The 24,377-nt window shown below is 43.5% G+C and overlaps 1 protein-coding gene across 1 annotated transcript; it reads left to right on the plus strand.

Annotated features, from left to right (window-relative positions):
- The first annotated feature begins 7,626 nt into the window (after positions 1 to 7,626).
- On the plus strand, positions 7,627 to 23,779 carry LOC147828119 (uncharacterized). Its single transcript, XM_087211128.1, has 2 exons — positions 7,627 to 7,825; positions 9,949 to 23,779. Exon 2 carries the CDS (start codon positions 19,942 to 19,944, stop codon positions 20,488 to 20,490), a length of 549 nt encoding a protein of 182 aa, XP_087067254.1. The 5' UTR covers positions 7,627 to 7,825; positions 9,949 to 19,941; the 3' UTR covers positions 20,491 to 23,779.
- The last annotated feature ends 598 nt before the right edge of the window (positions 23,780 to 24,377 follow it).

The following is a 24,377-nucleotide window of genomic DNA, read 5'->3' on the forward strand; positions in this document are numbered from 1 at the left end:
ACCCACAGTCAGCAAATAGTATCTGTTCATTGTCTCACAAGTGCAAGGTAACTGACGTGTCTGGGAAGCACATAGAAGCGCACAGGGCACCCAGCTGTCCTCAGAACTCGAGAGCAAGTGAAAAATTGAGCAAACGATTCCTGTAAAATCAGTGAGACGAGCAAGGATTGATTCATCATGTGATTTCTTTGTGCCTGGCCCTGTTCTAGGTAGTGGGCACGATGAACTATATGTGATTATGTTCTCAGTCTAAGCCTTTTTGGTTTTGTTTTTTGAGACAAGAGGTCTCACTACGTAGACCAGGCTGGCCTCGAACTCAGTGATCCCCCTGCCTCAGCCTCCCGAGTGTGGGATTACAGGCGTGCACCACCACGCCTGGCTCAGGCTGACTGCTCATTATCATAAAGAGTCGAACAGTAAACTCTTGAGGAAACTGATGGTAACAAAGACCTATTTATAAAACTGGGAGACATGAGCACGAGTGCCCTGCTGGCTACCTTTTTCTTTTTTCTTTGGTGGTTCTGGGGGTGGAACCCAGGCCTGGAGCATGCCAGGCGAGCACCCCGCACTCAGCTGCACCCTCACCCCTCCTGCCGGCTGTGTGCTGGAAGCCGGAGCGGGGAGAAGGCTTGCGGGCATCCGGGTGGAGGGGCGGTGCCCTTGGCCCGGCCCGTGAGTGCTCAGCTCCTGTGTAGCCCTAGGCGGCTGGAGTTTATTCCGAGAACAGGCGCTGCCTAGGAAGCGTGCAGCGGACCGCAGGTGAGGCAGCTGGGGACCATGTGGGCCCGGCCTGGGCGACTTGAGGCGGAGACTGGGCCGGTCCAGAGAAGTCCCTGGGCTGGGAGCAGAGGCTGGGCTCAGGAGCCCGCGTTTCTAGTCGGGCAGCTGGCAGACGCCCTGCTGTTTTCTGGAGTCAGAAGCTTTCGGGAGGGAGGCCCCGGGGTTGTGCTTCACGCGAATCCCAGACCCCACTGGCCGCTGCTGCGGGCCCCACGAAGAGGAGCAGAGTTCTCAGTTGTAAACACGAGAACTGCTCCTTAGAACAACGCACAGTTTTCTTCATTTCGCAGCAGGTTTCGGTGTATTTAGAAAAGAATGCCCGCTCAGCTGAACGTCCACTCGTTTCTTTGTCTGGTTCCAGTATGTTTTGATTGGCACAATCTGTCAGCGCGGCAGGGCAGTGCTGTACTCATAACGTGTTACAAGTTTCTCTTTATATACGTGTCTCTAATATATATTTTGAGAAATATTTTTCTCCATTAAGTTTATTGGTACATTTTAAGTGTACAGTACAGTTACATTCATCATTGGGAATTGTACCTTTACATAATGCATCTTGGTTCTTATTTTTCCCCATTCCCTGCCCTCCACCCTTCCCTATTTGCAAAGACTTTGTTTCCATTTTTTCCTTTTCTCATATTTTTCCTTTCCCCTCTTTCCTTTCCCCTACACCTTCCTCTTCCCCTACTCCTTTGGACCTTTTCTTCCTGTTTCACATTATCAATTATGCATTTTAATTCTTATTTACACTTTTAATTTTTGAGAAATATATTTTTGCAGTCATGTGATTAAAAATGACAGGGTATTAATATTTTTCTTTTCCCTGTTAGACGGTTTTACCCATTAAAACTGATACTCTCTAGGTACATAGTTTATATTTGCAAAAGTAATTTTTAACAAAAATGCTTCGCTGCACATTCCCTAGAATAGTTTCTCATGTACATTTTCTAATATATGTCTGTTGCAAGAACACATTGCTTAAAACTGATCATCTGCATTCAAAAGACAAAACGCCAAACCCCCTGCAGGTAGCCTGGGACATCGTGGGCCCCAACTCTGAAGAAGCCCTGTCACCGCTGAATGGGCGCATCGCCGACTCTGTGAGTGCCTGGTTCCTTCTATTTCGCAGAGGGAGAGGGCGGAGTGAGGACCCTCCTTCTGACCATCTGCCCTCATGGAGAGCCTGAGGTGGAGGAGACTTTCACAGTTAACCTGAAGCTTGTGAAAGGAGAAGCTAAACTGGACTCCAGAGCTAAAGCTGTTACATTAATAGTAAGTTTGACTTCATTTTTCTTACAAAATTTTGGGTTTATTCCATTTATCAGGAAATACTTTATTCCGTTATTTGAAACTGTACATGCTTATATTGAATTAAATATTATAAAATCATGGTAATTCCCCTGGGTCAAACCTTCCGATTTTTATGCTAGTTCATTACATTGCCTCATTAGTGGTAATATATTTTTAAAAATTCTAATGGAGTAACAAATACTTATTTTACAGTTTTTGAGATAATTTGGTGTTTGGAGAATATTTGAAAATTTTAGGGATGAGGTATTTGTTACATCATGTTAAATATTAGCTATCCTTGTCATAGTATATAAAAATTATTGACTAGCTATAACAGTCTGTTTGAACAAAAAATGGTGCATATTCATTTAGCTCAGTGCCTTGGTGTCTCAGCAGAGCCTGAATTACACATATTTCATATGAATCACTTGGCAGGAAGTGCTGGGAATCAAGGTGACTGAAAACAATGTATAGAGATGGCACATTTTTACCAGGTATTTTTTTTAAGTTTGAAAACCAGTCTTGTTTGGGATCTGCATCAGAGATTTTCAGAGGAGAACCAATGGGATGAGCACCCGTGCGCACACACACATGTGTTCATGTGCACACATGGACATGCAAGGAGAGAGAGAGTGTTCAAAGAATGAGTTCAGGTGGTTGTGGGGAGGGGCCTCTCCAGTCTGTGGGACAGGCTGTCAGGCAAGAGGCCCAGGAAAGAGCTGGACTGTGATGGGGTAGCTGGTGGGCTGGAAACTGGGGGTCCCGAGGTCGGTGGAGGCAGAATCCCTTCTTCTGGAGGAAAGTGGTTTTGCTCCTAAACCCTTCAGCTGAGTGGGAGAGACCCACCCACATACCTGAGCATAATCTCTTCTGTTTAGAAACAGCTGACCATAAATGTTAGTGTCCAAATCATTCCACAGCATTGTCTGGACCAGCGTTTGACCAAACAAGTGGGCATTGTCTCTTTGCCTGTTTGATGCAAAAAATTAACTTTTTACCTCTGTCTACTTTGTGCCATAGCTGGTTAGCTAAAATGTCCTGCTTAAATATAGAAAATATAAGCTGATTAAAGCAAAATTCAAGCAGCAAAGTATTATCTTTTTTGGGTTCTACAAATTGTAGTTTTCTGTATAGTCATTTCCATTATCTCTGGTGAATAAGATCTTATTAATTTTAGACAACAGGCTGGTTAAATGTTTTTAAAAATCCAGTAGCTAAGTAGATAATATTCAAGTGTCGTTTCCGTTTTTCATTCCCTCAGCTTATCTGCAGCCTAATGTGCAGATGCTGCAGTTATTCAGGGTATCATTTGCTCTGTTCTCTACAATGTCCTTCAGATACGAAAGCGTGGTGGTCTGAGTGGAGTTGTTTCTTTTGCCTCTGAGTCCCCCTCTGTGAAGACCTATGTGGAGCCACTGGCCGCAGAAGGGCCTCTGCTCATCACTTTCTTTGTCAAAAGAGTCAAGGGCACTTTTGGAGAAATTACGGTATTATTTTTATTTGACTTTTCTGAGTACCGATTTTTCTCACAAATGTGGTTGGGAGAAACTGCGTGTTCCAACTTTCTTTATTTTTAACATATGTTATTTATACAGAGTGATGAGGTTTTGGTAAATTCATGCATGCATTTAACATATCTCAGTTTTTTCTACCCCATTACCTCTTTCTTTTCTCTTCTTCTGATCCCCTTCCTTGTCTCTAAAAGTGTACCTCCTACTTCCCTGTCATCTTTCTTTTAACTAATTAACTAATTAATGAATTAATTTGGTTTTTTACATAAAAGAAAATGTGATATTTAATGTTCTGAGGTTGGCTTATTTCACCTAACACGATGGTCTCTGCTTCCATCCATTTTCCCGCACGTGACATGATTTTGTTGTTCTTTGTGGCTGAATGATATTTTATTATGAGTATACACATTTTTTAATTAAAGTTTTGATACACTGATGTCACTTGAGTTTAAAATAGAGAAACTGAGAGGCTTCATTTAAGTACCTTTGCTCTCCACCCTTCTTGAAACCCTAGTTACTATCTCTTTAATTTAAATTTGATTACAATTATTTGAAAAGACCTTCCTTAAGCTGAGTCATGAAAGAGTAATTGTTTTGTATTGTTTTGTTTTGTTTTTGGTACCAGGGATCCAACTTGGGTCCTTGTGCTTGTGCAGCAGGCGATGAAACCACTGAGCTAAATCCCTGGCCCTGTTTTGTATTTTATTGTTTGCTGTAACATGAAACCTCTTCAACCTGAGTCTTTCAATGATTTTTTTTTAAATTGCTTATTCTTCATGGATTTATTTCCCAGCAGACACTCCCTTTTATCTATATTATGGAAAAGCTGTGATTATAATATCATCATGTTTAAAAGCACATGGTGACAGAAAAGAAGGGAGGTCATCCAATACAGCTGCTAGCACAGCATAGATCTAAATCATTTAGTCTATTTTTTCAAGACTTCTAGAGTAGAGACACAATAATTCTCTCCATTTGTAGATTGTTTGAAGAACAGATGAGTACACCCGATAATCCAATTGCCAATTCATCTGAAATTACTTTAAGGATTTCCTTAGAGTACAACAGTGTTTCCTAGGTTTGCTCTGGAAAGTAAAATTAGGGAAAGTAAAGGGTGAAAAGAGGACAGAGGAAGGGTCAGAAAGTAAACAGCCAGACTGAAAGAAGTCAGAGGGAATCAAGAAGAAATGTAAAAAGAATTGAAGTTCTCTTTCCTTTTCATTTTTTGATTTCTAAAGGAATTGATCTGGGTCTTTCCCCCAGGCATTCATTACTTGAACACAAAGTACAAACAGACTCAGGAATGATAAAGAGATGCATGGTCAACACTGAAAAAACAAGTCCAGTTATCAAAAAATAAAATGTGTTCACTCTTTTTTGTTTTTTTTGGTACCATGGATCGAACTTGGGACCTTGCGCTTGCGTGGCAGGCACCAGAACCACTGAGCTAAATGCCTAGCCCAAAGGATCTGGCAGTGTGTTCACTCTTAATATTTTTAATAGCAAGAAAAGCATGCAGTGGTCAAAATTCAATCTATACAGAGATACCTGAAAGGAAAAGGAAATATCTCCTGCCTTTCTTCCTGCCACATCTAGTCCTTTGCAGCCACTGTGTAACAGTCTTTGACTAACTGTCCAGAATGAAAATTTAAATGCAACTCCTGCATAGATAAAGGTGTGAGGGTTGGAAGAATAAAATTTAACCTTTTATTCCAAAAGGAAAACATCATATCTCCTATATGGTTATTAACTTTTTAAACTTTAAATTATGTTTGGAGATCTTTCTCTGTGCCTCCAGTCATGCAAACGCCATAGCTAAGGGACTTTGACTTTCTAAGCACAGTATCTGCAGGGCCTAGAACAAGGATCCTGTACATACACTTTTTTCCACAAAAATTTTTAGATAAGCAAATGAATAAATCAACAAATAAAGATTAACTCTTATTTTTTTGTTTTTGGTACTGTCGATCAAACTCAGGCCCTTGTGCTTGGGAGGGAGGCGGCAGCACCACTGAGCTACATCCCCAGCCCTAACTCATTCTTTTGATCCAAAGTATAATACCGCATTGTCTTGACATACCAGAACTATCTAGCTGGGTACTGATGAATATTTAGAATGTTTTTTTGGCTCTTATTTTAATAAACATTCCTGAATAATCTGTTAAATCTCCTACACACGTACATCTACACATGAATCCAAGGTAATTGCTTAGCAGTATAAAAGTTCAATCCATTTCTGACTTTGATAGGTATTATATTCCCAAATGACACCCCTAGCAGGTTGTATCAATTTATACCCTTTCCACAGCTTTTACTCTGGGGCAACTCAAAACCTAACCATTAGTGACAAAAACACATATTTCTATAATCTAAACAGTCTTTCAGCTACAGCTTTTTAATGGAAACTATATCAGATAAGATCTCAAAAAACTCAAAATCTTTTTGGCTTTGCTGAGCACTGGGGACATCCTTTTTCTCAAAGACAAAGTAGTTGTTCCTGCTGGCCAGCTTTTTGGAACTCAGCCAAATTTCACGGCTAACTGCTTCCTTTGTATATTTTAATAATAAAGTATAATTCTATTATGGCCTTTTGGTAAGAATTTTAATTACTGCACTTTTGTGAAATACAAATCATGATTTAAGAGCATGTGGACATCACTGAGAAAGTATGCATAAAGGATACAGGTAGCAGTTGTGTGCAAGTGCTGGAAACTTCATCACCCAGGCTCTCACAAGGATTCCACTGCCCATTGACATTAAAATAGAAAAGTAACCTATATGCAGAAAGAAGGTTGTATTCCCATTAACATTCATGAGGCTGGGCAGCTGAAGCCCTACACACCAAGTAGGGAATATATCCTTTGTCTACTGATGAGAAAATGTCCCAGTGATAAATGGTTACAGACAGGCGTGTCACAAGGCCAACAGCACACAGAACAGCTCCAATGAACTTCTTTTTTTAGTCTTCTGCAGCTTTTTTGTAGGATTGTGGAGCATGGTGCCTATCCCCTCAGATAAAAGACTAATCTTGTAATGCAGGATTCCTCATCTTCACGAGGCACTTCTCAGAAAGCCAAAGGCAGACCCTTTGAAAATAATTTAGAATAAAGTTTCGAAGGCTTCACGAGATACTCTGAAATGTTCTGCACTGGCATCCGGGCTATTTGTGCCTAAAATAGACATTGCAATAAGAGCATGGGCATACAAGGGCAATGCCTGTAATGCCAAGAGACACATTCTTAAAATGCTTTCTATTCATTTACAAACATGCAAACATTTGATCGCACTTATTTAGCAAATTTGTGTGGAAAAATAATATATGAAGCTGTTTCCTATTTCGGAAATATCACGTAGACTCCCGCAATGACTACCAACGACTTTCTGTGAATTTTCAAATCAAAGTAAGTCCCGTTACGATTTGTTGACAACCTTGTCCCTTTGAGCCCGAGAAAGAGCTTCGGACACACACGTTCTCACTTCCACGGCCCGGCTCTAGGTGGCAAACTTCCCTCACCTATGATCACCAAGACCGAACCCCACTCCACAGTGTTCGCCCCGTCCCAGCGGTGGGCGCCTTCCCACAAGGGCAAAAGCATAGCACCTCCCTAAACCAGGCCTGTTGACGCTGCGCTTTGGGAGCGTTCCTCCCCAACCTAAAGAAAATTCTCAGGCAAAGCAAGAAATGCACAACAGCTGCCCCAAAGATCCTCCGGACCGCCCTCCCTGCAGGGCATTTGTTAGGGACAGCCTCGGCTAAGGCTGCAGCCAGCAGGCCGCCCAGGGTCCCGGGGTTGGCGGGTTGGCGGGTTGGCGATGGAACCTAAAGTCTCAAGGGGATGGAACCTAAAGCCTCACTGGCCCAGGGCCTCCCCTGGGGTTGAGGGCGGGACCGGGAGCGAGTGGGCGGGGTCTCGGTTCAGGCCCCGCCCCCGGGCCCCGCCCGCCCAGCTGGCCTCCAGGCGCCTGCGCGCCAGGCTGGGGCTGTGGTTGGCCTCCTCGATCCTGGCTCACCCTGGCGCCCCGCCCCCACCCTCCTCCCCCTTCCCGCCCACCACCGCCCACTTGACGCGATGACGCAAGGGAGGTTTGCAGACGTGGCGCACGGTCCGGAGGGCGGAGACGTAGGTGGCGGCCAGCCTGGACTACCGGGAGCTGAGCCTCGGTCATGAGCTCGCTGGGGTCTGTGGCGATGGCGGCGGGCCCGGTATCTGTGTCCTCGCTGCGTGTCCCCTGCTAACGGCCAGGTGAGGATGGCGGCCCAAGGTGCGGTGCGAGAGTCCGGGCGGGAGGAGTTGGAGCAGCTGCGGGTTCCCTCGAGGTGCAGCCGGGCGGTGGCGGGGCTCGGGCCGGTTCCGTGACACGGACCCCCCGGAGGAGAATGGCAGGACCTTTAGTGCTGGCCTGAGCTGCTTGTCGCACTGGGTGAGAGGAAACTGAGACTCAGAGGAGCGACGCCCTCCTACCTTCGGGATTCCCGGGACACCGCATTTCCGCCCCAACTTTGTACTGCGTCTGGTCCACCGTCCGAGTGTGACGCTGGGGTAGAAAAATCAGAGATGTAATTGTGGCTGGAGAAAGCAGGGAAAGAAAGAAGAAAGAACTAGGAGCGAGGAATGGAGAGGGATGCTTTTGAAAACAAAATTGGACCTGGCGGATCCGTGGTTCTGTCCAGGTGCCGACCCCGTTGGGCTCTGCTGTTCTTTGCTTCCTCGCCCCCTGAGCGGGAAGATCAAAGGCAGACAGACACCCAGCAGCAGCCACCGCATATATGGTACTAAGGTTGTCTGGAAAACGGTTGCCAGGTACAGACCCAGCCTACGAGAGCTGTACCACTGCATCCGCCGATGGTGACTTTTTCTGGCCACTTGTGATCCGTTTAGCAAGCAGGCTTCTCCCAGATCTGTGAGGAGACTTTTGTCCCTTTTTCCAGTCCTTAGAATCAGAGAGGTAAAGAGGACTGAGCCAGATGCCTTGAATACTACTTTGTACTTTCTAATCCCAGAGTAGCTGCTCAGGTAATTACCTGCCTGGGCCAAAGTCTACCTGTTCACTTTGATTATAGACAACCAATTCTTGATTATTCAGATAGGAGTAGCCAGTTTGTGGTAATCTGCTACCTGCATTTCATTGAGAAGGAGAGTAGACAGAGTGAAACAGGTGAGGTTTTAAATATTAGCAACATATCATGGAGAGAGACATTAAAATCAATGTCTGAATGCCTACAGGGCATTGCTCAGTGAATTTCAATTAACTGTGCTAAGCTAGTTTTGAGGTTCTAAGAATAAATTATCAGAAAAAGTCTAAAGGAACAGCATAACTAGGTCAGTGTAGCGATGTATGAATTTCTGTATAATGAATGTCAGTTTTTTTCAGCATGGATGCCTTTTGAAAGTATGAAACATATTCTCCCTAGAAAAATGTACATGTACATGTATAAAATTTGCCTGTCATCTACAAAGCACCCTAGATCAGTGGCAGCAAACCATTTAGAGCTTTCAGGGATACAGACAGCCCGCTGCAGCACTTGTGCAAAGGTTGACCACCACTGGGCTAGATTAAAGGCGTTCATGGGGTAAAAATGATTTGGTCAAGTAAGTGGAAATAAAACTTATCCTTGAAGTAATAGCTGTAATCATGAATGGCTTTTGAGATGTGACATATGGATAGCTTTCTTGATCAGTGACTCAAGTTAGTATAGTAACTGTACTTCTTGGTAATAAATAATGTAGAACCTCTGGGAACAGTTGAAATAATCTAGTTAATACATAGCTATTAGTTACTGTATTAATAGAATCCCTTGAATTTTTAAAGTATTACAGTGCTGCAGAAGAGGAGGGTTAGAAAGTGGCTTTTAAGGAATTTGATTCAATTATATGAAATAGGTTGAAAACATAAGTGTGTGCCTACATAGAGAAAATAATTTGTTTTTGTCAAGTTAACAAATTCAGACTTTTGAGTTTTTTTCTGATTTGTTTTTTCTTTCCTTTTTCACATGGTACTCATCCCTACAATTCAAGACAGAGCTGAGTCCTCCTGTGGGGCATCATTTTGCTTCCTTGGCTTCCATAACACCTGTATGGTTTCTCCCTCCTCTGAACACACTTTCCATCCTTGCAGGCAGGTTTTAGTATCTTCACCAAGTTTTCAAGTTTTGAAATTCTTTAAATCTTGATCTTGGACGCTCTTTTCTTACTTCCTATCAAGATTTAGTGAGAGGTGTTTGCCTAGTGACTAGATAATCTCATCTGTACTTGGCTACAGTTTCACCTTTGTGCAGATTAGTCATGACACTGTTTTTAACCCAGACCTTTCCCCTGGACGTCACTGTATAGCTCCCCTGTCTAATGGACAGTGCTTTCTGCCATAGACTGGAAAGTGGATCCAAAGCCCATGGTGAGAATCCCTGTAGGGAGAGCTGAGCATGCACCTCCACCATCCTTCCACAGCAGTAGCAAAGAGTCAGAGAATTACTTGGACCACCTGACGGGGAGTTTGAGGAGCAGAGAGAATGGTACCTGCATTCTCCTGGGTGAGTCCGATGGTGAGCTTATGGTGCCTTGCAGGCACTGCATGTGGGAAGTGTGGTGTTCTGAGGGTCATTTGTAGACAGAATGGATGCTCTCAATTTCTAAGTTCTTCTGCCTGTGAGACCTCCTGAGGGAAGAGTACTGACAGCATCTGTGGCAGGCTACCAAGAGGTAGGCACGGAGAAGTTAATCGCAGGCAGCCTGGCCAGGAAGCCCTAGTGAGTCCATGTCAGGTATCCTCACAGACACGAATATCCAAAGAACTCCTTTGAGGAGGATTTTTTCTTACCTCTTTATCTCTTTTCTTGCTTTCCAACCCTGCAGGATTCATAAAAGATCACAGTGAAAGGGGATAAATATAAGAGTTGGGAGGAATTGAGAAAAAAAGGGTAGCCATATTCTCCTTCCCCTCTATAGGTTTTACAATCAGGGCCAAGCAAGGAATTAGATCTCCAAGCTTCAGTGGGAGGCTAAGCTATGGTTTGTACTGCCTGAGAAATGAGATGCCTTGCTAATAACTGAGAATGAATGCGAAACACAGCATCCACCCAAGATCTCATGCTAGGACAGAAGAGAATGATTAAGAGTACAGGTTTACTAGTCAGTGGTGAGAAAGAATGAAATGGAGTTAACACAATGAACTGGCTACTTGAGGACTCAGTTCTTTCCAGATTTTCACCTCAGGCTGGTCTTCTACTGATGTCTGGGAAAGAACTACTTTCTCAGTTACTGTCATGCTGTGGCTCACCTTTAGCTCTGATGTGGAAGGGATTGGTTAAGGGTTATTCTTCTCCTGGGAGACTGTCCAGAATTGTGTGGTGTTTTGTCTTTGCGTGAACTGAAAATAGAATTCTTTTGAGCATTAGGTGGAGTAGATTATCAGCGAGAAGGTGAAATTTTTTTTTTCAGTTTTGCTACCCAAATTGTGCCTCTGCAATGGGAGACAACTACACTTGTCTGAGCAGAGCCACTCACTGGGATACTGAGTCTGCTGCGGATGCAGGACTTGGACTTTCCAAGAAATCCAGCTTTAAAATCTTTCTTAATTCAAAGGGGGAAAAAAGCCCATGTCAATTGACTTATGTGTTTGGGAATCATTTTCTGTGATGTGGCTTATCAACTTAAAATTTAAGTGAGATAAATTCAAATTAACTATATTTCACTCCTTTGAGTGATGATGACGAAGATCAGTGTAGATTGCCTTTTTAAGTTAGGAAGAAAATTGTGTTTCAGCTTGAACCATATCACATTGCTATTACTCAACCCCTTTGTTATATTTAACCATTTTAAAAAGGAAAATATCAATTTTGTGTGGTTCAGCCTAATATTGATGTTCTAAAGATATTTCTGGTATTTTCTTGCTGTAAATACTCTTCTATTTGAATAATAATATGTTAGTCTAGGCCTTTCTTTTTTATTTTTTTAAAATAACTTCATTATCAAACACACACACATACAAAAGATTGAAACCATTCAAAGAAGAACAATGCAAGGGGAAAAAACCCACAATAATATTCAAACACAGTAGAATTCAACCAAAACAAATAGGTCTTTCATTTTTGATTCCTTTCCCTCCCTCCCTCTCTCCCTTCCTTCTTTCTTTTGCATTACTGAGGATTGAACCCAGAACCTTTGCTCTGAGCTACATGCCCAGCCCCCAGGGTTTTTTACTATTTGATTTTTTTTCTTAAATTCTTTTATTGGTGCATTTTAGGTACACAACACAATTACATTTCTCATTGGGAATTGTACCTTTACATGATGCATCTTGGTTCTTATTTTTTCCCCATTCCTAGCCCTCCCTTCACCCCCTCCATCCTTCCTTATTTACTAAGACTTTATTTCCATTTTTTCCATTTCTCATTATTTTTCCTTTCCCTTCTTTCCTTTCCCCTGCCCCTCCCACTACCCCTACCCCTTTAGACCTTTTCTTCCTATTTTGCATTCTCAATTATTCATTCTAACATTGAGGCCATACTCTTAAGTGAAATAAATAGGACACACATGTATAAATACCGAATAGTTTCTCTGGTGTGAGAAACTGAAAGTGTAAATAAGGACTAAAAGGTATAATAGGTAATGTGAAATAGGAAGAAAAGGGGCAAAGGGGAAGGAAGTGGGAGGGCTAGGGGAAAGGAAAGAAGGGAATGGAATTAATATGGGAAAATGGAAAAATAGGAACAAAATCTTTGTAAATAGGGAGGAATAGAGGGGTTGAAGGGAAGGCAGGGGAAGGGTGAAAAATAAGAACCAAGAGAGTATGTAAAGGTGCAAATTTCCAACAGTGAATGCTATTATACTGTACACCTAAACTGTGCCAAAGATTCGAATGAATAATCACTATTGGATTTTGAGACAAGGCCTCAGTAAGTGCCAAGCTGCCCAGGCTGGGCTTGAACTCGCAATCTTCCTGCCTCAGCCTCCCGGAGTGTTTTGCTTTTACATTATTTTCAGTTACTTCACGCTATCAGAGGAGTGCATTGGCTGCAATTGATACCAAGGAGAACTTGAATATTAAGTCTAGGCTAGGCATAAACATGCATCTGGTTATGATTGGCCTTTCCTGCTCTCCACTTGCATAATTCAACTTGATGCTGCATACTTCTTTTTTCTTTTATTCTAGTCCATATGGTGGCACAACAACCACCAAAAGGTGAATACTTTCAGTGCCTTTCATATCAAAGCCACAGCTTTCACATTCTGTTCTATTGATTCTGCCTTTTGGCAGTGAATAAAGGTATGCAGTTAAAGTCTGTGCCCATAATTGGTTTTATTTGGGAAGGATTTTCTTTTGAACTGGTGGCCACCCATGCTTTTCTAATTATCAGAAATTAATTCACTCAGCATTCCTTGTAGGAAATACAGTTCACTTCCTTGCTTTTGGAAGAAAAAGAAAAGGAAAGAACTAAGGAGTATTAGGGAACTGCGTCTTACTCACCGTGTTCCCCGGGGGCGCTGTAATACGGTGCTAAAGCTCCACCTGTCTGCAGGCAAGCACACTCTCCAATCTTTGCACCTTTTCAGAACTCTACCCAGAAGAAAACTTCAAAGCATTTTATTTTATAAAAAGTGAGATAGTTCCAGTGTAAATTCTCTGACAGGACTTGACTCATAAAAGTTACCGATAAAGCATGACAGCTTTCTGCAGGGTACTGTTACATGCATTGCAGTATGATTGGAAAGGCAGAGCACTCCAAACCTAAGTCCAAAACTGCCAGCAGAGATGTCTTTGTTCAGTGGACGAGACACTGAAGATAAAATCTCCGCCAGGCCCCGCATGATGCCCAGGGAACGGTGCCATCCGTCAAACCTCTCTTCCTGATGGGCGTGAGTTTCCCACCCACTGTGGGAAGAGACACTGGGGGCTTTGTTTGCGATAGCTTTGTTTGCTTGCAGCCACGGGGAAAATAAATATGACCTCAGGTTGGTGAAGGCCCTGATGGAGCTTGGAGGTCCTGGGAGAGCAATTCCTAAACTCCAACACAGAGGACTTCATCAGAGAATGAACGTGGTGTAGGCTCCTCCCGTTTTCCACGCTTGGGTAACAGCTCCCTGAGTGGAGCCACGTAGGACTGAGCTTGGGGGGAGGCCCCTCCCCGCTGGAAAGGGGTCCAGAGGAGGCACAGCGAAGAGAAACTTGTCCTCTTTCCCTTTAGCCTGGCACTGTGAGTCACTGAATCTTCAGAGAGCTTCAGAACCCCGTCAGGCAGAGCCTTCGTCTCAAGAATTCCTCACAATTTGACCTTCGGGCAGCGTTCACGATATCTGCCCTGAACTTAGCCCAGAACTGAAAATGTACTCAGCAGAGGCTTAGGGTGAGAAAGCAGATTCGTTTTGGGACTCAATGCACCAGAAATTTATGACAGAATTAAAAAGTCTCTGAAGAAAACTCAGTTAAAAGAAAATCAGCTTTATAATTTTATATTTGAGTGGGAAAAATATTAAATAGAAGTGATTAACAGGAATATTTGGCACACATATTGTTTATTCTGGTTCTTATTAACTACATGCCAAAATGGCATATATAAAAGTAGAATTTAAGGAATTTTATATCAGAGATTTATAGATTTTTATATCAAAAGATTTGTATCAGCCCCAGTACTTCCCAGGAAATTAATAATTTGAATTCAGTATGTGATATGTTTACTACTACCCACAGAATGTTTTGGGGAACTTTAAATTCTTTTTCATTATATTACCAAGAATGTAACTACAGACTTTTTACAAAATAATTATGCAAGGAGTGGAAACCTTACTGTGTATGTCTCATAAATAAAAGGTAGACAGAAACCCTGGCCCAAGCAGTACTTGAGGTTACTTACGAATGAAGGATTTGTTTGCCCCATCTCTTCCCAAGCCCAGAGTAATAAATCTCAAAAGCTTCAATATTGATTCAACAAAGTGAACGGCTGAGTCATTTCAGAGACTCAGACAGGCAGACAAATGCTGCCATGGTGACATTTGGAAATGCAGTATCCTTAGTGAGCCCTGAGGGTCCCTTCCCAATGGAGAAGAAGGACAAACCACAGGAAATGCCACACACAGCTTGCTGAAGCCAGCAGCAACTAGGAAAAAAAGAAAAAGGATTTTAATTGGCTCTCCTAAAAGGTTAAAATTTCCATATACATTGATTTATAGGGAAATTCCTTTTTGAATATGAGAAAACCTATTCAGAAATATGTTTCTTGCCTAGAAAGAGAAACTATTCATGATTTGAAAGTCTTAGCATTCTTTGTAAAAAGATTTCTTGAAGATAAACTGTCTTTAGTTTGGAAAGGTAGAGACTTAATTTCCTCTGGACATAAAATTATATTCAATTCATCCTTTGTTAAGTAATGTAATAAAATATTATATAGGTCTATTAATAAAACATAATCTGCAATCAAATGCTACTATGACATATGTTTAGATTTTTAGAGAGATGAGATTATTTGCTAGGAAGCAACACATACACTTGGCTGTTCCTTAATCTTTTATTCATTTAATGGAATCATTTTGCAATTAAAATATGCTCTTTGCTTTATTAGTAGAAATTAAAATATATCCAGATATATTAAAAGCAGATACAATTCAGATCAGAACAATGAACAGAACTTATTTTAAAGTTTTTAGTATGAAACTGTTTTGAAATACATGATTTTTAGTATACTTATTTATGAATAATTAATGTAGTATTTTTAATATTAGATTGGTTGACTAAAGAAAAATGTTTTCAAATGCACCTAAACTACAGTTACAATACATTGTTTTAAAAATCTTATTGCATTGTTTTTCTGCTTGTCAAATATTGAAATCTTACTGTTTCACCACTCTTCATTATCTTATTCCGTTTACGTACAAGCCTGTGCCAGTAAGTATTATAAGAATCTCCATTTTGTAGACAAGGAAACTAAACTGTGAAAGACTAACAAATTTATTTAAATTCACCCAACCAGTCTACACTGGACTTAATCATGTGAGATGCTTTTAGATTTGCTCTTCTGTCATTCTGAATAGAAACTGTGCTGCTGACTGATGTACAGACTCAGATATCCTATCCTTTAAATGGAGCTCTTAGGAAAAACTTTTTTGATGTAAAGTTATAAAGAATTAAGATATTCACAACAGAATATAATCCATCATGTTATCTTACTAATTTTATTTCATTTTTGGTACCGGGGATTGAACTTGGGACCTTTTGCTTTTGAGGCAGGTGGTAGAACCACTGAGCTAAATCCCCAGCCCTAGCTTACTAATTTTAGAAAAATTACATATTAGACACATTGAAACTTAGAAAAGGGAGGCATAATTCAGCACCAAAAATGTGAAATACAATTTCCTTGAAAAAAAATAAGACAGAAAAGACTTTCATTGTTGTTCATTTGATTTTTGCCATCATGTTTAAACAGCTGTGGAGAGCCAGGCATGGGTGGTGCACTCCTGTAATCCCAGAGCTCAGGGAGGTGAGGCAGGAGAATCACAGCTTCAAACTCAGCCTGGGCCACTAAGCAACTTAGTGAGACCCTGCTCAAAAAAAAAAAAAAAAAAAGCTGGGGATGTAGTTCAGTGTGAAAGCCTTGGGTTCAATTCCCAGTACCTGCCCCCTGCACAAAGCTGTGGAGGCAGAGTTGGGAGTTTGTTCCAATGCTCAACAATTTTCTTTAGAAGTGTTGTGCTTCTTGTCTCTTTGGTCTCAGCTTAGGGCTAATGCCTCAGTTCTAGAGGAACTGAGTGTAGTCCACTGGTTGGTCATATCATAAAATGTCCACAGCAGGCAGATCGAAAGCTTTAGTTGGTAGATAGTTGTTGTTAGATTCTTTTTGGAAGTTAAGCATGGAAACTTGCTGAAGGTCAGAATTTTAGATCAGTGCAAACAAGAAGTTATCCAGAATCTGGAAGTATAGCAGTTGTAAAGTTCAAATGAAGATCTTGATCAGAAATTAGGCAGAGCAAAAATCAATAGTAGATTATTTATTACAGGGAGTGGCCTCGATTTGTTTCCTGAATCAGGGCTAGAGCACATATAACATGTGCTACAGAGATGGATCCGTAGGACTGGACAGAAAGAGTCCTGAGAGCAGGCACGGTTTCCTCACTCACTGTTACCTTTCAGAGGCAGGACTGCGACACCATGGGAGAACATCAAGCAAGGTCTGGCCCTCAGAGGCAGCAGGCTTCTCAGTTTTATTAAGCAAAACATCAGTTAATTGAGCATCCATTTTGAGCAGAGTGTTGGAGGGGTGGTGGCCCTGAGTTGGCTCTGTATGGAACTGTGCTGGGACTTGCTGAGATTGTCCGAGAATTTTTATTCCCCAGAGGCTCTTTTGTGGATCCAGCAGCAGATTCTTCTGCTTCAAGTATTCTCCGCTGATAAGTGGGTTCTCAGCTCCCTCTGGGAGGAGGAAGGATTTCCTCTGGATTCCCACTGTGGCTCTGCTGGAGGGCTCCTCCTCCTCCTCCCCCTTTGCCACTCACTGGACAGAAGTTTCCAGAGTGGTTAATGTGCCTCTAGCTCTTTGGAACTCTGTTTCTTTGTCATGAAGTTCTAAGACAGTAATCACATCTACATCAAAGAACATTACTACATCTTGCTATACAAGCGTGGAGGGCTGGAGTGACCAGATTCCTAGATTTCAAGTAGGTCTGTCCAGGGCGTGAGGAGAGGGGCCTAGAGAATCCCTGTTCTCTTTTCTTTGTCTGGGACCTTGGGCCCAGACAGAAGGAGCCTTTGGCAGGCAGATTTGGGCACTTTGGAAGAATATCCTAATTCTTTTTTGCAGGGGCAAGGGTTGAAAGGGAACAGGTAAAAGAAAGTAGGTAATGACTGAGCTTGGTTCTGCTGCTTCAGTGAAATTCTTTTATGCATGCTCAAATTAAATATGTGAAGCTCTGAAAGATTATTTAATATGCAAGATGAGCTTCACTGGAGTAGGGGGAGGATGGTCTGACATTGGTGCTTTTCTTATTGGATTTAAGATGCTAATTACTCTTTAGTGTGCTACACTTAGAGTTACTGAAATGATTTGCCAAAGATTACTTAAGAGGTTGAGGGAGGAGGATCACAAGTTCAAGTCCTGCTTGGGTAACATAGTGAGACTCTCCCTGTTTAAGATCACAAAAGAAGGGTGGTGAGGATGTAGCTCAATGGTAGAGCACCCCGGAGTTCAATCCCCAGGACCCCCCCCCCAAGTCATCCACCAAGATGGCTGTAGGGGAAAGGCTTCTATTCCTGGACATGGCATTTAGGCAGCGTTGGAAATTAAGCTGTCTTCAGGACCTTCACCTTTCCTTTCACACCCTGTAGGTGGCATCTGCCAGAATCCACCTCTAAGTGCCCAGTAGTCCTTTTCCTGTCTATGTTTTCCTTATCAAAGCATGCATCACCCCCCCCCCAAAAAGCTCTGAAGCTGTTGTGTTTGAACTGAGGACAGGTCAGTGTGTGCGGTAGAAGATGAGCCTGGAGAGGAAAGAGCGACGGAATCCTGGAGAGTCCTCCGGGCCCGGTAAGGAGTCCAGAGTTAAGCGCAATTGAGAGTGCAATTGAGAGCGTCAGCCTTTGACAGCATGTTCTTCGTTGCTTTTTCTGTTGATACACATTTGGAGTACCTAACGCACTAAAGCAGTAGCACTCTCTGAATTTGTTTTGCTTGGGATATTCCCATTTCTTGGTCGATTTAAACTTTCGCCCCAGAAAGAGCGCGAGCTCAATAAACAGCCTGCGCTTCGAGGTGGCTGTTTCACCCCACACTGCCTTCCGGGTTCTGCTGCTTCCGAAACACTCTGTAATAACTGTTAATAAAGGACTTAGTTCCCGGAAGTAGATGAGAGGGCACTGGGAATGTACATTTTCAGTTCATGTCATCGCGGGGTCTGGGAGGACGTCACACAAAGAATTCGTGGAGGAGAGCGAGCATAGTGAGGAGACAGGAAAACCGACTAAGGCAGAAGATTTGACCAATAGACACTCAGTGTCTAAATACATTAAAGTAACACCCAGCCACAAAGTCTTCCTATACGCTAATGAGCAAACGTAGGTTAAATATATATTTTATTCAAATATATTTTACATTGCATATTATAAATGTAAGACATTTTAGATAGCAAGAAAATATTATTTTCTTGTCATAGTTTTTTGTTTTGCAGTATGAGTACCTGGGTGACTGATTTTTCTTTTGATCTTTGTGTTGTCTTAAGTTCCAGTTCCAGCAGTGCAGAATCTGGGAGGCATTGCCTGTCTGTGTCTGCTTGTTAATGTGCTCCTGGATTTTCTGCTGCTAGACCCAGCTTGGAGCCTTGGAGTTGCACCTCCCAGGAAAACTGTCCAGTCACCTGGGTCATCTAGGTTGCTGTCTCACCCCTTTAGCAGTGTCTGGAAGTGTGGCGCTTTGATTCCTGCGCAGTCTCTGTTTTGCCTGTATAAACACCGCCTTTGCTATCCAGCTGTTTGGTAGATGTTGCAGCTTTAAGATGAAGTATTTAGTACAAGCTCATCAGAATGCTACATTAGTACCCTGGGTAGCATTTGTAACTGACAGTTCATAGTATTCCTATTCTGATTCATTAGGAAAGGCTCTTATGTATACTGCATTTGGGAGAACTAGGACCGGGTCCTGCTCTGTGTGTAGCCGTCCTCTCCTACTTTATTACCCCCCCCCCCATAGAGTGGTGCCATAGTGTTGGACGGCTGATCTTTCACCTTCCTTCCACTGAGCCTTTTTTATTCTAATGATGTGGCATAATACTTAGATGTATCCAATGCAGAAGGGATTTACCCATTGCTGATGTTATAGTCTAGCACTTGAGCCTCTATTTTTAAGTCCTGGTGGGTGGCACCACCAACATTTACCTTGCGCCAGGTGTATGGTAAGGAGTTGCACTTCTCCCGGGATCTAATTCATTTAATCCTAACAGCCCACGAGGTAGGGATCAGTTCTATGCATAAATGAGGAGATAGGTAAGTCATCCCAGATGTTGACCTCAGTCCCTGCTCTGTGTGTGTGTGTTTGTGTGTTGGTGGTGTGTAGGAGCCTTCATTTCCCCCCCCCCCTTTTTTTTTGGTACCGGGGATCGAACTCGGGACCTTCCGCTTGTGAGCCAGGCGGCGGAACCACTGCGCTAAATTTGAGCCTTCATTTTTAATATTCCATCGATTTGTGCTTACATTCTCCCATGGACACCACCAGGGAGTGCTTCAGTTAAGGCTAAAATGTTCCTTTTAGGGATGAGACAAGATTCAGTAAACAGGTTTTCCCTCTGAAAAGACCGAGATGTGCTGACAGTGAGAGCCAGGGTAAAGCGCCCTGCTATGCTGGTGCCCAAGGAAACAGCCCGAAAGTTGAGCCCCGGAGGCAAGAATGCTCCCAGCGCTGGGAGCCGGGGCGCAGGCCGCGGTCGCACGGCTGGAAGAGTCCATTAGGGGCGCCGGGCAGGGTGTTCCGGCGGCCCGTGGTGCCGAGGAGGGCGCACTGGAGCGGCCCGCACCCCCTCCCGCCGGTCAGGTGAGCGCGGCCCCAGGCGGCACGCGTCCTATTGGCGCAGCGCGGAGGGGCGCGCGCGGGCGGGCCGCGCTCGGAGCCAGGGGCAGAGCAGCAGACTGCAGCGGCCGCGGGCGGGGCGCGGGGCGCGGGGCGCAGGGCACACGGATGTTGCTGTCCCCGGAGCCAGGTAGGCGCGAGCGGGAGGCACCGCGGCCTGGCCGGGGCTCTGCGCGCGTCTGGGGCACCTGTTGCGCGAGGCGGGGTCGGGCCGGGGACCCCCGAGCCGCCGCGCCCTTGCCCGGGCTGCGCCCCGCGGCTGAGCGGCTCTGCCCGCGCGCTCCCCATCCCGAGCCCCGAGAAGGTGAGCGGGGCGGAACGCGTCCTTCTGGTCTGCGTCGGACTCCAGCCCGGCTGCATGGGAAGTAAGGGGTCAGAAAAGCGTGCCGAGGGAAGCGCATAACCTGTGATGGGGCGGCTGCGGTTGGCTCGGGGGTCTCCTGCGTGTCCCAGAGTGAACTCGGCCTTGGAGAACTTCAGGGGAATCTGCCCATTCATTCCAGGGAGTCTGGAATGAACCTGGAGCGGTAGCATAATACATACATTCTTAAAAAGCTCGGACGTTTTAGACGTCCTGAACTATCTTGAAGTTTTCTTGTGCAGGGCAAGCTCAGGGATGCTTTACCCCAGAGCCAACCCCCCACCCCACTTAATTCTGAGGCAGAGTCCCGGTAAATTGCCCAGGCTGGGGTTGAATTCGCAGTCCCCCTGCCTCTGCCTCCCGGATAGCTGGGACTACGGGCCTGTGCCAGCGCCAGGTGGAACTTTTGTTTTAAGCCAAAAACTTTTCACATTTCACGAAATGCGCACCTTTTAAAAATGTATGTAATGTTTTTATAAGTAAGGAGTGCACGCTTTTAGAAATGATACTTAAATTTAAAGATGCATAACACCAGCAGTTTCTTTTTGGGTAATTTCCTAGGCTAAGTGGCACATGCTTAAATCTATGTTGTTCCAGAAAAGTGGAGGCTAAAGAGAGGTTCCAAATGCACACTGAACTGTGTTATAATAAAATAAATTTATGCAATTAGGTATAACATCCTGGCTTCACCGTTAACTTACGGTGACTTTGGACATTGAACCATGCATCTGGGCCTCAGTGTCTTCCTTTATACAATAGAGTGGTTAGGATTTTGCAAAGACTTATTTCAGATATCCATGTATCTATCTAGATGTATCACTGAAGGTAACTGTTAAAAGAAGTATATACACTAAAAGTATGACTTACTGTTCTTATTTCCGTGATGGGTGAAAATAGGTCACCCCTTATTAGTACCTGTTAAGTAATGAATTTAGAAGTCTTTCATGTGCATTGTCTATTTAACAGATCACCATCATAAATCATATTGTCACAGTTTGATAAAATGGCACTGAGGCGTGGACTGTTTCAGCTCCCTGCCCAAATCCCCCATCAGCAAGAGCTGGGGGAGAGATCTTTGCCAGACTCTCCTAGCACCTACATGTGAGGCTAGAAGCCAAAAGTGCTTAGAGCTGACACTGTGAGTCCAAGGGGAGGCAAAGGTAAATTGCGGGACAATGCTGAGTCTTGTTGTGTCAGATATAGAAATGATGTGATGGTCAAAATCTATAATATTTAATAGTAATTATAGAGCTGGGGATTTAACTCAGTGGTTTTGCTGCCTGCTGCGCAAGTGCAAGGACCTGAGTTCGATCCCCGGTACCACAAAAAAAAAGTAATTATAGTTTTATGCTCTACATTTATTTATCAAATTGGATGCTTATTGCATTCATTGTCAGACTGATAATGTGAGATGACATACTTGGGAATAATAATTGGGAATAATGCAGTAATTGGGAATGCAAGTACTTTTATAGTAATCAGAATAACTGTTAGAAATAATGTGGGAAGGAAGAAGCTTATTTAAGTCAAAGTATGGGAGCTGTCTTTCTGCCTGGAGTGGCCCATGGCCATGACTGTGAAGAACGCTACACCCAGGGGGAGGGCGTTCGGGCCAGAGTTACCCATGGCCAAAGTCTTCGTTCATCTTCCCATGGTGAATGGAAATGGTTGCAGCATTTATCGAGTGCACGCTACACACCAGGAATTCTACTAAGCCCTTTAAATGGAATAACTACATCTAACCATGAATTTATCATCCTGATATGCATGGAAGAAGCAGAGGGGCTACAAAGAAAATACTTTTTGTCTTAGATTAGGTGTGCAATGTTCTGTTGATCAGAAATTCATAGGCTCTGAACACAACATGAACTTATACAGCACTGGGAGAAGATGTAGAGCCAAACTGGGCAGGGTTATCTTGGAGGAAGCTGGGTCCTAGAAAAGCTAAAAGGCCACATGTTCTATTTTCCAAATTATGAGTTTAATTACCTATACCTTCTTGGAAACTATTAAGTGAGAAACATCTTTTTTTTTTCAGTACTTGGAGATTGAACCCAGGGTCTTCACACTGTGCTACATCCCCATCCCCAGCCCCTTGTATATATATTTTTTTCACAGCTTAAAAATACTTATTATGTCACAGTTTCTATGGGTCAAGAATCCACATGTGGTTTAGCTAATGGCTCTGGCCCAAGTCTGTCATGAATTTGCAGACGGGCTGAAGATAAGACTGTGCTGGAATCTGCACACTCAGCAGGGGGACCATCAGGCCCAGTTGGCAGCTGTGGACAAGATTCATTGTTTGTTTTGTATTATCAGTTTTGGGTGTGTGCGATACTGAGCTACCCCCCAGCCCTTTTTCTATTTTTTCTGTTTTGTATTTTAGGACAGAATCTCATTAAGTCACTAAGTTGCCCAGGCTGCTCTTGAACTTGTGACCCCCCGTCTCAGTGGCCCAGAGTGCTGGGGTACAGATGTGTACTGCCCAGTTTGATGGTGATTTATCTATGTGTTCGCTTTTGTGGTATGGGAGACTGAACCAAGGACTTTGTCCTGGGCTGCATTCTCAGCCACCCCCCTTTTCACTCTTTATTTTGAGACAGGGTCTGGGCTAGAACTTGTGATCTTCCTGCTTCAGCCTCCCAGAATGCTGGAATTACAGGCATGCACCACCACACCAGGCTTAATGTTGACTTTTTTTCTTTTTGGTACCAGGGATCGAACTCGGACCTTGTGCTTTCGAGGCAGGTGGGGGCACCACTGAGCTAAATCCCCAGCCCAATGTTGAGTTTTAATGTTCATGTTGATATCGATCCTGTGTTCTGGTCAGTGAGATTCAGATTAGCGCAGATTGCTGGTCTGAGGCCTCCCTCTGCTCCTTGCCATACGAACCTCTCCATTGGCCAGCTTGCAGTATGGCAGCAGGCCTCCCTCAGGGGCAGTGACTGGCAGAATGAGAGAGCAGCAAAGATGTAATCCAAAGTCTTTTGTAACCTACTCTTAGAGGTGACCTTTTATGCTTTTTTCCTTTTTTATCATGAGAATGACTCACTAGGTCCGGCACATACTCAAGGGCGGGTATCAAACGAGGGTGTGAACACCAAGAGGCAGGAGTGACTGAGGGTGATCTCACCACCACATAGGTCCTCCTCTGTGTCCAGGTTCCTTTGTGCAATATCATTTTTGTCAAATGTTTGCCTAGTTGTAAATCACTCATTCTTATCACTTCTGGTGTTTGGTTTATCTACTCAATCAATGGCTGGTGGGCATTTGGTAGTTTCCAGACTGTCACAATGTTGCTACCTACCGTGGGATGTTTTAGAGCACATCTTTAGGTGAACACTCACAGGCATCTCTGAGGGGTATGTGTCTTGGGTAGAATTAATTCTGGGGTCGGGGCTTGGATGCCCATGTTCAGCCAAACTATTTTCCCAAAATGCTCATCATTCTTTGTAATTTTCCCAGCAGTAAATCAAAGTACCAATTGCCCACACCTTCACTATATTTTTTATTTTTAGCCAGGGTATTGCTAAGTCACTTAAGTTGCCCAGGCTGGGTTTGAATTTGTGATCTTTCTGCCTCAGCCTCCCAGAGGACTGGGATTACAGCATGGACTACTGCACCTGGCTGAGAAGCGTCTGAACTGGTAAACTTGTTCATTAATCATTTGATTTTCCACCACTCAATCACAGGCCACCACATGCCCTTTCTTATATTGGTGCCCTTTTTTATTGAAAATTTCAAGGTTGCACCAATTAGAACGCCAAATTCTTGAACACAGTGACTGTATTGTGTATTTCTCTCGTATCTATGTGGTTAACAAAGTTGTTAAGCTGTTGAATAAATGGTCTTGTTAATCTGTTTGCCTGTAACAGCTCATTATTTTATATACCAA

Source organism: Heterocephalus glaber, unplaced genomic scaffold (assembly GCF_053883595.1).
Source record: "Heterocephalus glaber isolate CG9 unplaced genomic scaffold, H.glaber_assembly_v1.0 deba00001288, whole genome shotgun sequence".
Classification (NCBI taxonomy): domain Eukaryota; kingdom Metazoa; phylum Chordata; class Mammalia; order Rodentia; family Bathyergidae; genus Heterocephalus; species Heterocephalus glaber.